General features: G+C 41.0%; 3 protein-coding genes, 1 long non-coding RNA gene and 1 other non-coding gene across 5 annotated transcripts; 4 read left to right on the top strand and 1 right to left on the bottom strand.

Moving 5' to 3' along the window:
- Positions 1–387: 387 nt before the first annotated feature.
- LOC122077514 (leucine-rich repeat receptor-like serine/threonine/tyrosine-protein kinase SOBIR1) lies at positions 388–2,797 on the top strand. The gene has a single exon (XM_042643472.1). It carries the CDS (start codon positions 611–613, stop codon positions 2,585–2,587), a length of 1,977 nt encoding a protein of 658 aa, XP_042499406.1. The 5' UTR covers positions 388–610; the 3' UTR covers positions 2,588–2,797.
- A 1,602-nt stretch (positions 2,798–4,399) lies between these two features.
- On the top strand, positions 4,400–6,805 carry LOC122075241 (leucine-rich repeat receptor-like serine/threonine/tyrosine-protein kinase SOBIR1). Its single transcript, XM_042640200.1, has one exon. It carries the CDS (start codon positions 4,703–4,705, stop codon positions 6,677–6,679), a length of 1,977 nt encoding a protein of 658 aa, XP_042496134.1. The 5' UTR covers positions 4,400–4,702; the 3' UTR covers positions 6,680–6,805.
- A 1,894-nt stretch (positions 6,806–8,699) lies between these two features.
- Positions 8,700–11,472, bottom strand: LOC122075242. Its single transcript, XR_006139205.1, has 4 exons — positions 11,311–11,472; positions 11,122–11,200; positions 9,571–9,637; positions 8,700–9,360 (listed from the first exon to the last, which is right to left on the bottom strand). It is a non-coding gene; the product is annotated as an uncharacterized LOC122075242 (long non-coding RNA).
- A 103-nt stretch (positions 11,473–11,575) lies between these two features.
- On the top strand, positions 11,576–11,647 carry TRNAT-UGU. The gene has a single exon. It is a non-coding gene; the product is annotated as a tRNA-Thr (tRNA).
- A 233-nt stretch (positions 11,648–11,880) lies between these two features.
- Positions 11,881–12,294, top strand: LOC122076363. Its single transcript, XM_042641667.1, has one exon. The coding sequence runs from the start codon at positions 11,881–11,883 to the stop codon at positions 12,292–12,294; it is 414 nt and encodes a 137-aa protein (XP_042497601.1).
- Positions 12,295–12,810: the final 516 nt, after the last annotated feature.

Here is a 12,810-nt window from a genome sequence, read left to right as displayed (position 1 = left end):
TACCAATTTAATATCGATAAAAAAATAGATTGCTAAATTTGTGATGATGGATGAGATAAAAAAATAATAATAAATAAACATCCTTGATGATTGAATGAGATGAAATAAAAAAATAATAATAAATAAATAATATTTTTAAAGACATATCAACTATGTCAATATCCTTGATGATTAGATGAGACAAAACTTGAAGTGGTTTGATTCAAACCATGTTTTAAATTAATCAATTTGAAAAAAATATAATATGTTATAAGTGTAAAGAAATGACAATCTAAGTATTTAAAAAGAATAAGGAAAAAGAGATGTAAAAATAAAAAAACAGAGGAAAATCGGTAAAAATGTAAAAGATAGAAGAGTTATGGTAAGCCACAGGAGTGACGGTAAATTCTCAAAAAAAAAAAAAAAAAAAAAAAAACAATTCCGTTGACTCCAGACCAGTTCCCAGGCGTTAGGTTCGCCACACGGTATCAGTTTACAAAAAGGAGATCATGTAAACGGGAAAATACCTTTGACACGCAAGTGCCAAGTGGAGAGCCCAATCTTTTGAATCCCAGGGGCCGGCGTCGGCGAGCCTGGAAGCGCCCCCTGCTGCTGCAAAATAGCCACAGCAATGGCTTCCTCTGTCATTGAGGTTCAACTTTATCTCCTTCTCCTGGCCCTAGTTTGTCCCCTCTACGTCGTCAAAGCCAATTTAATTCTCCATCCTTCAGATTTGGATGCTATCTCCACACTCTGGACCGGTTTTGGTTTCCCCACTCATCAACTCCATATTTCACCTTCAAGAAATGGAAATCCCTGCCATGAGACCGAAGGTATTCACTGTGAGAAGAGAATCTCCGCTGAATCTCCGCCGGTTCTTCGAGTCACTCGAATCGTCCTGGACTCTCGAGGCCTCAACGGATCTCTCTCTCCTTCCATCGGACGGTTATCGGAGCTCAAAGAGCTCTCCTTGTCGAACAACCTTCTCGTTGACCAGATTCCTACCCATATCGTTGACTGCCAGAAGCTTGAGATCTTAAACCTCCGGAATAACCTCTTTTCCGGGGAGATTCCATCAGAGGTGTCCTCCTCCCTTATACGTCTACGCTCCCTTGATCTCTCTTCAAATAGGTTTTCCGGTGACCTGAGCTTCTTAAGATATTTTCCCAACCTTGAGAACCTCTCCCTCGCGGACAATCTGTTCTATGGAAGAATACCAAATTCACTAAGATCTTTCCCAAATCTCCAATACCTGAATCTTTCAGGAAATAATTACCTCCAAGGCCCCATCCCAGCAATGAACCAAGTTGGCTATTCCGCTTCCCCCAGGTTGAAGACAAAAACCAGAACCACTAGTCTCCCCAAGCGCTACATATTGACCGAGAATTCCTCAAAGAGTAATCATCCAATAAGAGGCGTTGCAATCGCACCGTCACCATCCAATGCCGAGGCTCCATCTCCTTCTGCATCCCTCCTCAAACATCATACAAGCAAAAGAAAACTCAAAAGTTCGGTCATCGGCTTATTTTGTGGTGTTACTACAGGGATAATATCTTGGTTTATACTATCGATTTTGTTTAAGCTTCTCTTGATATGCATCATACGCAAAGGAAGAGACTCGGGTACAGTGATCTTCAGCTCCTTGATTAAGGACGCCAAGGCCATAGCTTTCCTCGAAAAAGAAGATGGGTTGACTTCCTTGGAGCTCATCGGAAGAGGTGGTTGCGGAGAAGTTTACAAGACTGAGCTTCCAGGAAGCAACGGCAAGATCATCGCCATCAAGAAGATACTTCAACCTCAACCTCAACCTCAACCTCACCCTCAACAGCTCACCGGCGCAACTGAGCTTGCGAAAGAAGACAGCAAGTTCCTCACTAAGAAGCTCCGTCAAATCCGGTCGGAAATCAAGACCGTCGGTCAAATTCGACACCGGAATCTCCTACCTCTTCTCGCCCATGTGCCCCGGCCGGACTGTCATCTATTGGTGTACGAGTACATGAAGAATGGGAGCCTACAAGAACTACTGCACCAAGTGTCACAGGGGACCAGGGAATTAGAATGGAAAGTGCGACACCGAATCGCCACTGGAATCGCAGCTGGCTTGGAATATCTACATATGCACCACAGTCAACGTATCATTCATAGGGATCTAAAACCGGCAAACATACTTCTGGATGACGAAACGGAGGCCCGAATTGCAGATTTCGGGTTGGCCAAGGCGGTCCCTGATGCCAACACTCACGTGACTACATCCAACGTGGCAGGGACGGTGGGTTATATAGCACCGGAGTACCACCAGACTTTAAAATTCACGGAAAAGTGTGACATTTACAGCTTCGGAGTGATGCTGGCAGTGCTGGTGATGCGAAAATTACCGTCGGATGACTTCTTCCAACAGACGGCAGAGATGAGTTTGGTCAAGTGGCTGAGGAACATTTTGACCTCAGAGGACCCAAGGAGGGCCATCGATGAGAAGCTGATGGGGAATGGGTATGAGGAGCAAATGCTACTTGTCCTCAAGATTGCTTGCTTTTGTACTGTAGACAATCCCAAGGAGAGGCCTAACAGCACTGATGTCCGGTGTATGCTCTCTCAAATTAAGCCCTAAGCAGCTTGAAACATAATACTTACCTCCTTCACAAAATAAGGTAAAAGAATTATTGCGTAATCAATAATTCATAGCCAATAGGGTCAGTACTAGTGGAAGGAAGTCTTTGTCCTTTCATCGTTCAAATAAGTTGGTTGTATTTTTGAGTTAATAAGTCCCATTATTGTTCGTTAGTTCTGCGAAGGTGTTGTTTATGAATGGAGGATTCATCTTGAGGACTATGATCACTATTATGGGACACCTTAAAAAAATACTCATAGTTTTAGCATATATTTAGGAGAAATTTTTCTTTCATTTACGATTAATTACTCCCACCTTATCATACTAAGGTTCAAAATTCCATTGATATATTGTTAAAAAATCTCATCAAAACCTCGTGTTTCCAACGAATGTGAGAAGGAAGTGAGATTTTAGCGAAGATAAAAAAAATTTAGTTAGCCAAAGTAGAAATCAATTTTTCTTGTATAAAGTATAAACTGATCAAGATTTGAAAAAAGAAGGAAAGTGGGGTAGGGGGAGGGGTTCGGTCGAGTCAGAAATTAAAAGAAAGTAAGGAAAAAAAAAAAAAAGGCATGTTCGGCCATTTTAATTTCAAACATAAAATATCTAAAACGTTTGGTGCCTCAGTTGTAATTTACCCAGCAAACATTATAAAATTCAATTCACATTTTGTTTCACGTTTGCTATTATTTTTAAGAGTTTGTTTAAGTGCCTAGCTCTTGAAGTTGGGGAAGACTATGAACATTCCTTGAAGACTACTTCTGAGAGTTTTCGGACTGTGTCACATGTGTAGACCGATTACCTGTAGGGATAGAGTTCCCCATACTGCCAGTGTGAGATGACACATTAATCATAGTATGAAAAGGAATTTACTATTAATCTCCTACACCTGGCCTATATTTACTCAAATTTTTCTATCTTTTACTCATTTTTTCTTCTAATATTTTCCTATTTTTGGTTTTTTACATCTCTTTCTTCCCTGTTCTTTTTAAATATCCAAATTACCCCTCTATTTCATCTTTACCTTATTAAACTTTTTTTCAAATTGATTGATTAAAAAATGACACTGTAGAAGGATGGCACAAATGAAGGGGGTGGTTCAAGTAATTGGTATTGGTTTATCTAATAAGTGATTCATATCAGTATTGATTGAGACCAATATAGATCCAATACTTTTATGAGGTTGAAATCAAGCTATGATGTGCAAAAATATTGTTTTACCAAAAAAGAAAAGAAAAAAAAAGTGCAAAAAATTTACACTCACTAAGAGGTCCCCAGTTCAAACCTCTAACTTTGCTTAAGATTTTGTTTGTACATAAGTCTTTCCAGACAGACTTGAAGACCGACTTGAGATATATATTAAAACTTTCCTGTTGTCCACGTGATAGTCAAAGATTCATAAATACTCTTCAAGATTTCATTTCTTGATTGTTGAGGCTAGTAGTAGGAAAGTTTGTGCAACCCAGCAAAATGAGGGGTCAAAATCGCCTGTTTTTCTTCATCACTGTTTTTCTTGTTTTGCTACCTGTAGAAGACAGACATGTGACATTACTTTAAGTGAACGGTCAAGATTGAGTTAAAAACCAAATTCACTTGTAAACTGGATGTAATCTTGACCGTTGATGATGAATTGGACACGTGTCATCTTCTGCAACTAGCAGAACACAAGAAAAATAGGGATGAGAAAAACAGACGATTTTTTTCCCAAAATGAGATTGTTTTCTAGTTTATCATGTGTTTATCCGTTGTCTTGATCAGAAGAAGATCCAACCGTTCTCAATGATCTGTTGACTAATCAGCTCCTACTCCCGTAGAAATTGATTCACCATTGTCTCCCAGAAAAGCAGCCTATCCCCTCCAACGGGGTTGACTGGACCCCAAGAGACCCCTATCACTCTCATCTTCAGTTTATGTAAAAAAAAAAAAAATAGATAAACTTTACCCAGAGCATACGGCATAGTTGGGTTAGTCTGTTTTCCACGCCGGATCCGTTTATAAAAATGCAAGTAAATTGAAAACATCTAATCGAAGTTTGACTCGAAGTTCCAGAACCAAATCCTCTTTGGGTCTCTGGTTTTAATTTTCAGTAACCGGGGGCTGCAAGATAGTCCGGTAATGGCTTCCCTTGTCCCCCAATTTCAACTTTATCTCCTTTTTCTGGCCTTAGTTCGTCCCTTCTTTGTCGTCAATGGAAATTTAATTCTCCACCCTTCAGATTTGGATGCAACCTCCACACTCTTGACTGGTTTTGGTTTCCCCACTCAATTCCATATTCCATCTTCAGGAAATGGAAATCCCTGCCATGAGACCACAGGTATTCACTGTGAGAGGAGAACCTCCACTGAGTCGCCGCTGCAGCTGGAGGTTCTCCGAGTCACTCGGATCTTTCTGGACACTCGAGGCCTCAATGGATCTCTCTCTCCTTCCATCGGACGATTGTCTAGGCTCAAAGAGCTCTCCTTGTCGAACAACCATCTCGTTGACCAGATTCCTCCCCATATCGTTGACTGCCAGAACCTCGAGGTTTTGAACCTTCGGAATAACCGCTTTTCCGGCAAAGTTCCATCGGAGATGTCCTCTCTAGTACGTCTACGCTCCCTTGATCTCTCTTCAAATAGGTTTTCCGGTGACCTGAGCTTCTTAAGATATTTTCCCAACCTCGAACACCTCTCCCTCGCTAACAATCTTTTCAGTGGAAGAATACCAAAATCACTTCGATCTTTTCGAAATCTCCGATACCTGAACCTTACGGGAAATGATTATCTCCAAGGCCTCGTCCCAGCAATGAACCAAATTGGCTATTCGGTCTCTCCCCGGTTGAAGACTACGGCCTTAACCAGTAGTAGTCTCCCCAAGCGCTACATATTGGCCGAGAATTCCACGACGAATTATCACGTAGGAGGCGGTGCAGTCTCACCATCACCATCACCTAAATCCTCCACTGCCGAGGCCCCATCTCCTTCGACTTCTTCAGCCCACAAACGACCCAAGAAAGAAAGAAATCTCAAAGGTTGGATGATCGGATTCTTTCCCGGTGTTGCTGTTGGAATGCTATCTGGGTTAACACTATCGATTCTGTTCAAACTGCTCTTGAAATACATCAAAGGCAGAGGAAAAGACACAGGTCCGGTGATCTTCAGCCCCTTGATCAAGGATGCAGAGGCTATAGCCTTTCTCGAGAAAGAAGATGGTTTGTCCTCCTTGGAGCTCATTGGACATGGAGGATGCGGAGAAGTTTACAAGACTGAGCTTCCAGGAAGCAACGGTAAGATCATAGCCATCAAGAAGATACTTCAGAATCCACCCCAACAGCCCACTGATGCAACCGAGCTTGCCGATGAAGAAAGCAAGTTACTCACTAAGAAACTCCGGCAAATCCAATCGGAAATTCGAACCGTCGGTCAAATCCGACACCGGAATCTCCTGCCTCTTCTGGCCCATATCCCCCTCCCAGACTGCCATCTACTGATTTATGAATACATGAAGAATGGGAGCCTACACGACGTGCTGCAGCAGGTATCGCAAGGGACCAGGGAATTTGAATGGAACGTGAGACATCGAATCGCCATGGGAATCGCAGCTGGTCTGGAATATCTGCACATGCACCATAGCCCACGCGTTATCCATAGGGATCTGAAGCCTGCAAACATACTACTGGACGATGAAATGGAGCCCCGGATCGCAGATTTCGGGCTTGCAAAGTCCGTACCCGATGCCAAAACTCACGTGACCACGTCCAACTTGGCAGGGACGGTGGGGTATATAGCTCCGGAGTACCACCAGACCTTAAAGTTCACAGACAAGTGTGACATCTTCAGCTTCGGAGTGATATTGGCTGTGCTAGTGATGCGAAAACTACCGTCTGATGATTTCTTCCAAGGGACGGATGAGATGAGTTTGGTCAAGTGGCTGAGGAACGTTTTAACCTCTCATGACCCAAGAAAGGCCATCGATGAGAAACTGATGGGGAATGGGTACGAGGAGCAAATGCTACTTGTTCTTAAGATAGCTTGCTTCTGCACCGTAGACAATCCCAAGGAAAGGCCCAGCAGCACAGATGTCCGGTGTATGCTCTCTCAGATTAAGCCTTAATGCACATTAGAAACATGCTTATCCTCTGATTTTCCACTCTGTAGGTATAATGTAATGAGAAAGTGAGGTTCTTGGTGTCATCTGCAGAAGACTAATGTTGTCGTTGGTATGCATTCTCAGAATAGATTTCGGGTCTAAATCGCAAATTGAAACCTAATCATTCTCTATTTTCCCGTTTCTTTTCTCATATGGCAACTTCATTTCAGATCCTGTGTCTCCTGTTAGTTTATGTGCAACGGTAGAGAAGTAAAAGCTTTTTCTACCAGGGAGAATAAAGGTGGGAGTGTCCCCTTAATCAAAAAACAGGGGCTACCCAAATCACTGTCTCATATTAGTTTCACTTCTCATCATTTGCTTTGCAACCCAATGGAGTCTAAGAGAGCCACACCTACAATATGATTGAGATACAAATGATCAAACATTACAAAATAATTCTGAAGGACACATCCTCCCTTCACCCTGCCAAAAAGAAAAAGCAGGGTTAACTGTTAGATTACAATTTGATTAAAAAAGGATCAACCCAGAGCACATAACGGAAACCAATATGAAACCACAAGTGATTAGACCAATAGGTTATCAGTTTCGATTTTTACTTTTAAGGACCCATATCTTATCGGTTTGGTTATGATATCTGGACCTGATAGTGCCAAGGGCCTTGTTCAGCCCAACCAAAACCAAATCAACCCCTGTGTTGACACCCTATCAGGAGCTTGTGTGGGACACAAATAAAACCATCGATGGCTTGTATTTACTTGGTATTAGTATTGTCGGGTGCATCAAACCATCGTATCCACAAGATGATTAGATTCAGATTGAAAGGTTGTTTAGGGTTCTACCATGTTAATGTTTCATCACAGTCTATTGGTGTGCTCCCATGTGCCACTTGCTCAAGAACCCTCTCCCATACTTTAGATATATAAAGAGACTGAAGGTGGGATTGTAGGACCACTGCCTGACCCCATATAGAAGCAAAGTGTTCAATTTGGCTTTATTCCAAATTTGCTTCTCCATACCAATCATTAAGAGACATTTCCTTCTAATGACTTATATAAGGTGGGGTGCTTGGCCTGGGCCTTGCACCAAACAACTAACTCATCCTCACTCTCTTCTCCAACTTGGATACACCGAGAGGAAGAAGAAAACAAGTTGGGGATGATGACAACCACTCCCATTTCAAAGATGCCGCAACAACAACTAATGGTGCCACAGCAAGGTGAGATTCACAATCAATTCACCACCTCAGACGACAATGTAATAATGAAGCAGATCTTGGCCACCCATGCTCACAATTGCCACGAGGTCGATGTCCAGCCCCATCTCCATATCATTGAGGAAATCCTCTAGCACTCCACTTTCAAGCGCAGCAAGATTCATGTATTATCATCTTTTTGTCTTAGTCTTCTTCTTTCTTGGTTGCTTATGCTTTTACGTTTGTATTGAACTTTGTATAATAAAAAAAAAATGTGCTTAGGACCCACAAGTTTATTCACACATGGAAAGTTTGGACGAAAGGATCCAATAGGTCACCTTCATTGGCATGCTCCAAGTAGAGGGAGGGTGGGAGGGATGGGGCAGCCCAGCCTAACGGCCAGATTGCTGCAGGCGGCGTCCATTGATGGGTGTTCTCCTGCTAAGTTTTTTTGGAGCGAGAGTTTTTCGGGGAAATTTTTTTATGAACAAGCGGGTTTTGTTATTTTCTGAGTATGTCCTCTTATTTGATAATTAATTGTATTTTCTTTCTAATTACATCAAAAAGAGGGTAGGGAAAGGGAAATGGACATTAAGAGGGTAAGAGATCTACTTCAACAAGCCAAGCAAGAGGATTCTCTGGAATAAGTTTCTCATTTATTAGTAGTGGCCCTACGTGTGAACTTTCTATTTTGTAATGGTGAGCTACTATTATCTTAATATTTCAACAACAGATTCCACATAAAAAATAGTAAAAAATTCAAACAGAATGTTAGATCAAACACTAAGAAATACGAAAATAAAGAGACAATAAATCCGCACGACACAGAGATTTAACGAGGTTCACACACTAGTGTGGTGTATTATGTCCTTGGGTGAAGAAGATATTTCACTATGCAGAAAAGAGATTACACCCAAGTAGCGGCGAGAAAACTCGCCCTGAAACCCTAGCTCGAAAAACCCCCCCAAATACAATGAGTTTCTCAATAAGACAACAGTACATTATATACTCCAAGTCGCGGGTCGACCCATCGGGTCACAGTCGATCCGCTCGAACCATACGCCCCCGCACCCCATACGAGATCAGTGCTGGGCTCCCCGCTGCTTCCATCACAAATCTCAGAAAACTTCCCATTCAGGTTGCCACCAAAATATGTCGGAACGGGTCAATCTTCAAAATGGGTCAAAAATTCGAGACAAACTTAACACAGAATAGTTTAATCTCAGTGGAAAGTCTCCTGGTTCTCTTCTCTTGATTGTTGTTTGTTTATCATAAATTGTTGGAATACTTGGTGGTTGAAATTGGTGTTATATGGTGACTGCCAAGGTTCTAAATCTCGGTCGTAACTACAATTCAGTTTTGGAATCATCAAAGAGCCACAGGTCTGTGTCTGCTTGCAAGGAGATTCAGAGAATGCAACCTTTTATTGCTTCATTACTCTCTGCTCAAGAGGTCTGGGAATCTAGTGGATTTTGGACTTATCTGGACTTATCTAGGAAATGCAAGGCACAGTTAAAGATCACATAGAAGTCAATTAGAAGTCCATAATAACATAGTGGGGAATTGTTGACAGATAACATCCTGGAAAATAGGTGAAGCACTCTAAAGGGAACATAAGAAGTGAAACTAAATGAATTGAAAGTGCAACAGTAAGGACCGGAAAGCCAAAAGAAATGCAATAACTTTGAACATAATTATCTACCTTTTCACAATTCATGAAATGAAATTCATCTTATCAACATCAAGACCTGAGTCCAATAACGCTGCCTCTGTCACAGTATGCAAATCAATTCCAAAGTCATCAAAGTAATCTATATCAACATTCTGAAAAATCAGAAATTGATGCCAACAACTAAAAGCAAAACAGAAAAATGAGCCAAAAAAAAAAAAGAAAGCTCTTGAGAGTATAGGCATCACTTCTTAGTTACATAAGCATACAGTACTCTCCAAACAGAAAACATCTAAACTCTACAGCTGCAACAAGAGAGTCAGCTCGTGCCTATTGGCCTCTTTTGTTGCAGTGAAAGCTAAAATCAACCACTAAGATCTTAGAAGGTGATGTTAGCACGGGTCAACATGATATGGCAACAAAGATTACAGGGGAAAACAAAGCAACAGTTAGCAGAACAGAATGGCACAAAGTTAAAAGAGGAAAACAAGAACGGTTAGCAGAATAGAATAGCAACAAAAATTAAAGCAGTTGCAAAAACTTAATTTTGAGAAACAACACCAAACCCCACTTTTGTTTTGGGGACAGCATAGCTTTGTGAGATGCAGTACTATAGTCCGATATGTTGTAGTATTGGACGGGGAATAGTCCCCCACATTTCCTTTGTTGGCATCTGTCTCCTAGCATTCTTCACTTTGCAATACTAGTCATTATTTTTGTCCAGATAAATGTGCACCCATGGCATTTGAGATCCTAAAATGAAAATCTAGAATCTATGTTGACAAAATGTCAATATGAAAGATAAAAATTTGAATGCCTTCACCTACAAGTTGTATATTGTTTATCAAAGTATGGTTTTAGTAGATATTTCCAAGTTCCAAGTAGATAGAAAAATTGAAGTTTGACAAGAAGTATTATAATGTTTATCCCAAGCATTTGGATAGCCTTGGAAACAAAACACGTGTTATGGCAGTGGTAGGAAAATTATTGGTTCGACAATTTGCCAAAACTTGCTTCAATGAACACATTCGAAGTCTCAGTTCCTTCATGAACTAGCACACATACTGAAAGACCACAACACTGACTTGGTTCCTTTAGTATTTATCAATACTGACATGATTGGCACAACAACGAATTCTAATTGTTTGAGAAGTTGTAGGAGAGAGGACAATGTGAAAATCCAAAGACATCATAATGCATTTATCATCCCATTCATCAATAACAGGACTAGTAGCCATGCAAACCTTCTACTTCCAAGTGCTCTGCAGAACGGGGAACAAAAAAACAGTACCTTAGTACTCGTTAAAATGGTTGGAAACAAAAACCTTCACCCCGTGGAAGCTGCAATATAATGAATCTTTCACCCCAGGGGATAAAAAGGAATTTGATTCTTGAATTTCCACAGAAAATTACCATGAACTCTTATGAGTTTGAAATGTAACAAAGGCTGAAAGATCAAATTTTCAAGAACAAAAAAACTCCCCACAGCAGAATTACCCCCAATAGGCATGAAATTTAAGAATAAAAATAAAAGCTTTCGTCATAAACAATTAAATGAAACGTTATAGTTGGAGTTCAGGTTACCGATCCAAGCCGCGCTGAGAGTGAGAGACGAAAATTAAAATGCCGTCCAAATTATCGGCACTTCCATTTCCTTCACGTTCTGCGCAGAAAGGTAAAAACAAAGCAAGAAGTTTGAAAGGGGAGTTGTTGTGAATTGGAAGCTGAGAGATCCGAAGACAAGGAAACAGAGAAAATTGGAGAGAAACTGACCTGGGGTTCTTCTTCTCCAGACGAGCTTAAAAGTCACTCGAATCAGTAATCACAAAACCAGCTTCAGGAATACATAGAATCTCATTACCAGGAAGGAACAGGATCAAAGGTGTTCTCTCCTCCATGTGTCAGTGCTCTCTACTTATAATCCTCTGGAGGGATTAAAGATGTTGATTTCGTCTTCCGCATGAAGAGGAAATTTGAATTAGGTAAAGCAATCAAATTTTGTTTCTTTACAAAAAATTTCTTTGATGAATACATGCCGGCCCCTATAGCTCAGTGGTAGAGCGTCAGTCTTGTAAACTGAAGGTCTGTAGTTCGATCCTGCATGGGGGCATTTTTTTTTTTCAATTTTAGAAATTATGGCAATCAAGATGACCGATTCAAGTCGGGACGAAACCGAATTGCGTGGTTGACCGAATACTTTTCTCGAATTAGGATACCATCGTATCGGGTTAGGTCAAACACCGAAACCTAATTAGATTGGTTTCGCAGAGTAAACGGAGACGAAACAAGGGGATCAGAGTATCAGCCAGTGTGAGAGAGAGAGTCTTCGTTTCTAATCTCACAATGGCTGGTTTTCTGCATAAATTCACGAAGAAACCTTTCGCACTGCGAATCATCTCAAGCTTCAACACCACTCAACCATCAAGCTTGGCGGCTCCTTTTGTGCTTCATCAAACCGACCACCATGAAAGCAAACCCGAGTATATTTGTAATCCAAACCCTATATTGGCATCTATACGAGGAGAGAAATCGACCAATGCGCAGCCCTCGTGTTTCTACCCTAGTTTCCCGTTCGGGTATTGCGTAAGTCAAGTTTCTCCGACTGGATTCGATCCAGTGGTCTCTCAGGATGCTGATGACGTTGTGTCTGGCAACGATCATTCTCTTTGGGCCGATAGTGTGAAGAAGAAGAGGAAGAGAAAGATGAATAAGCACAAATACAAGAAGCTAAGGAAGCGTTTGCGTCGAAAGACCTAAGTTCATGTGGTGAGAAAATTTGATTTTATTCCCCCCCCCCCTTTTTTTTTCCTGAGAGGATGGGGGTGTTTGGCTGCCAAACTTTTGCTCTTTCTTTTATTACATGTACTTCTGATTATTGATTTGTGGTGGAAAAACAATTTGGTTCGCTACTGCCCCTATAAGATGGAAAGGAATTCTGCTAATCTACCGACTTTACCCAGAGTATTCTGTTGTTAAGGAATGGCTGTTTGGGAATATTTCATTTAGTTTTGCTCATAGCTTTCACTATTTTTATAGGTTGTTATGATTATAGAAAGTGATATTGTAATCACCCAGGTCACCTCAAATTCACCTAAAATTTAAACCAATTTATGAACATTGAACTGGCATTATGCTTGCAATAGATATGTGCATTTTGTGCGTTTTTTGGCATCCTCTATTGCATGAGATCAGGAAGAACGCTTGTCGACATATGTATAAATGCAACTTCATGTACATGCAATGAGAAACTTTACTGGTGCTCATGTTCAAACC

The sequence above is a fragment of the Macadamia integrifolia genome, chromosome 4 (assembly GCF_013358625.1).
Source record: "Macadamia integrifolia cultivar HAES 741 chromosome 4, SCU_Mint_v3, whole genome shotgun sequence".
Taxonomy (NCBI): Eukaryota; Viridiplantae; Streptophyta; class Magnoliopsida; order Proteales; family Proteaceae; genus Macadamia; species Macadamia integrifolia.
Note: the sequence above shows the minus strand (reverse complement) of the source record. Positions and strands in the feature narration are given on the sequence as shown.

Coding starts and splice junctions, on each gene's coding strand:
- LOC122077514 (XM_042643472.1), top strand. CDS start 611: ATGGCTTCCTCTGTCATTGAGGTTCAACTTTATCTCCTTCTCCTGGCC.
- LOC122075241 (XM_042640200.1), top strand. CDS start 4,703: ATGGCTTCCCTTGTCCCCCAATTTCAACTTTATCTCCTTTTTCTGGCC.
- LOC122076363 (XM_042641667.1), top strand. CDS start 11,881: ATGGCTGGTTTTCTGCATAAATTCACGAAGAAACCTTTCGCACTGCGA.